The sequence below is a fragment of the Phytophthora parasitica genome (genome assembly GCF_000247585.1).
Source record: "Phytophthora parasitica INRA-310 unplaced genomic scaffold supercont2.34, whole genome shotgun sequence".
NCBI lineage: Eukaryota > Oomycota > Peronosporomycetes > Peronosporales > Peronosporaceae > Phytophthora > Phytophthora nicotianae.
Window position 1 is genome coordinate 577,023 of NW_008649020.1, and position 754 is coordinate 577,776.

The 754-nt window shown below is 46.2% G+C and overlaps 1 protein-coding gene across 1 annotated transcript in view; it reads left to right on the forward strand.

The window, feature by feature from the left end:
* PPTG_23292 (hypothetical protein) overlaps window positions 1-288 on the forward strand; it is a gene marked incomplete at both ends in the record, with an annotated part of 7,867 nt that extends 7,579 nt beyond the window's left edge. The window contains one exon of the mRNA XM_008909689.1: window positions 40-288. Within this exon, the coding sequence (XP_008907937.1) occupies window positions 40-288 (249 nt within the window). The remainder of the gene's footprint in view (window positions 1-39) is intronic.
* Between the last annotated feature and the right edge of the window lie 466 nt (window positions 289-754).

The window sequence follows — 754 nt, forward strand, 5'->3', positions numbered from 1 at the left end:
GTGTATCGTGGCCACTTGGGCAAAATCGCAGGGAAAAAGTGGATGCTGCGTCGACGAGAGATCGACGCTCAACGCGCTCTGGATCATGCGGCTGCAATCACATTGCAGCGAGCCTACCGTGGTCGTCTTGGCCGCATCGCAGCCGAAGACCAGCGTGTGGAGCTGGCCGAGTTCATTTCACAGATCCGAGCAGAGGAGGCGATTGCCGAAGAGGAGGAGTACTGGGAGAGCCACAGAATGGAGCGCTTAGCTCGGGAGGTCGCAGCTTTCGTCAAGAAGGAGGCCTGAGAGTCTCAGGCTGAGACTGATAAACTACAAGTGAACAAGAGCACGTCGTCAATTGAATTGCAGAGTATGGCGATTCAGTTTTTATCTGTCTACCCTGCGGGAGCGAGGTAGGAAACAAAAAACAGTGGAAGCATTAGAAGTGTATACGCGCAGGTTTCAAACCACGGGCGCTGCTCCTCGATAGCACGGTTACACAAACAGAGGGCACAAGTAGTCAGAGTAAGAACCTCCTTTTACTTACCTGCAAACAATAAGTGGTATAAGATCAAATCTACCCGACCACTACACCTCAGAACGATATTAAGTCAAGAATCCTATGTTATCAGGCTTCTATAGATATATAAGGCCATTTATTATCATATAAGCTTCCCATGATAATATTCTGCTAAAAGAAAAAAAATTGATCAATAATATTTTTATGCTGTTGTCCAATAAGTTATTGGTAATAGTGAAATATTGCTTTAAG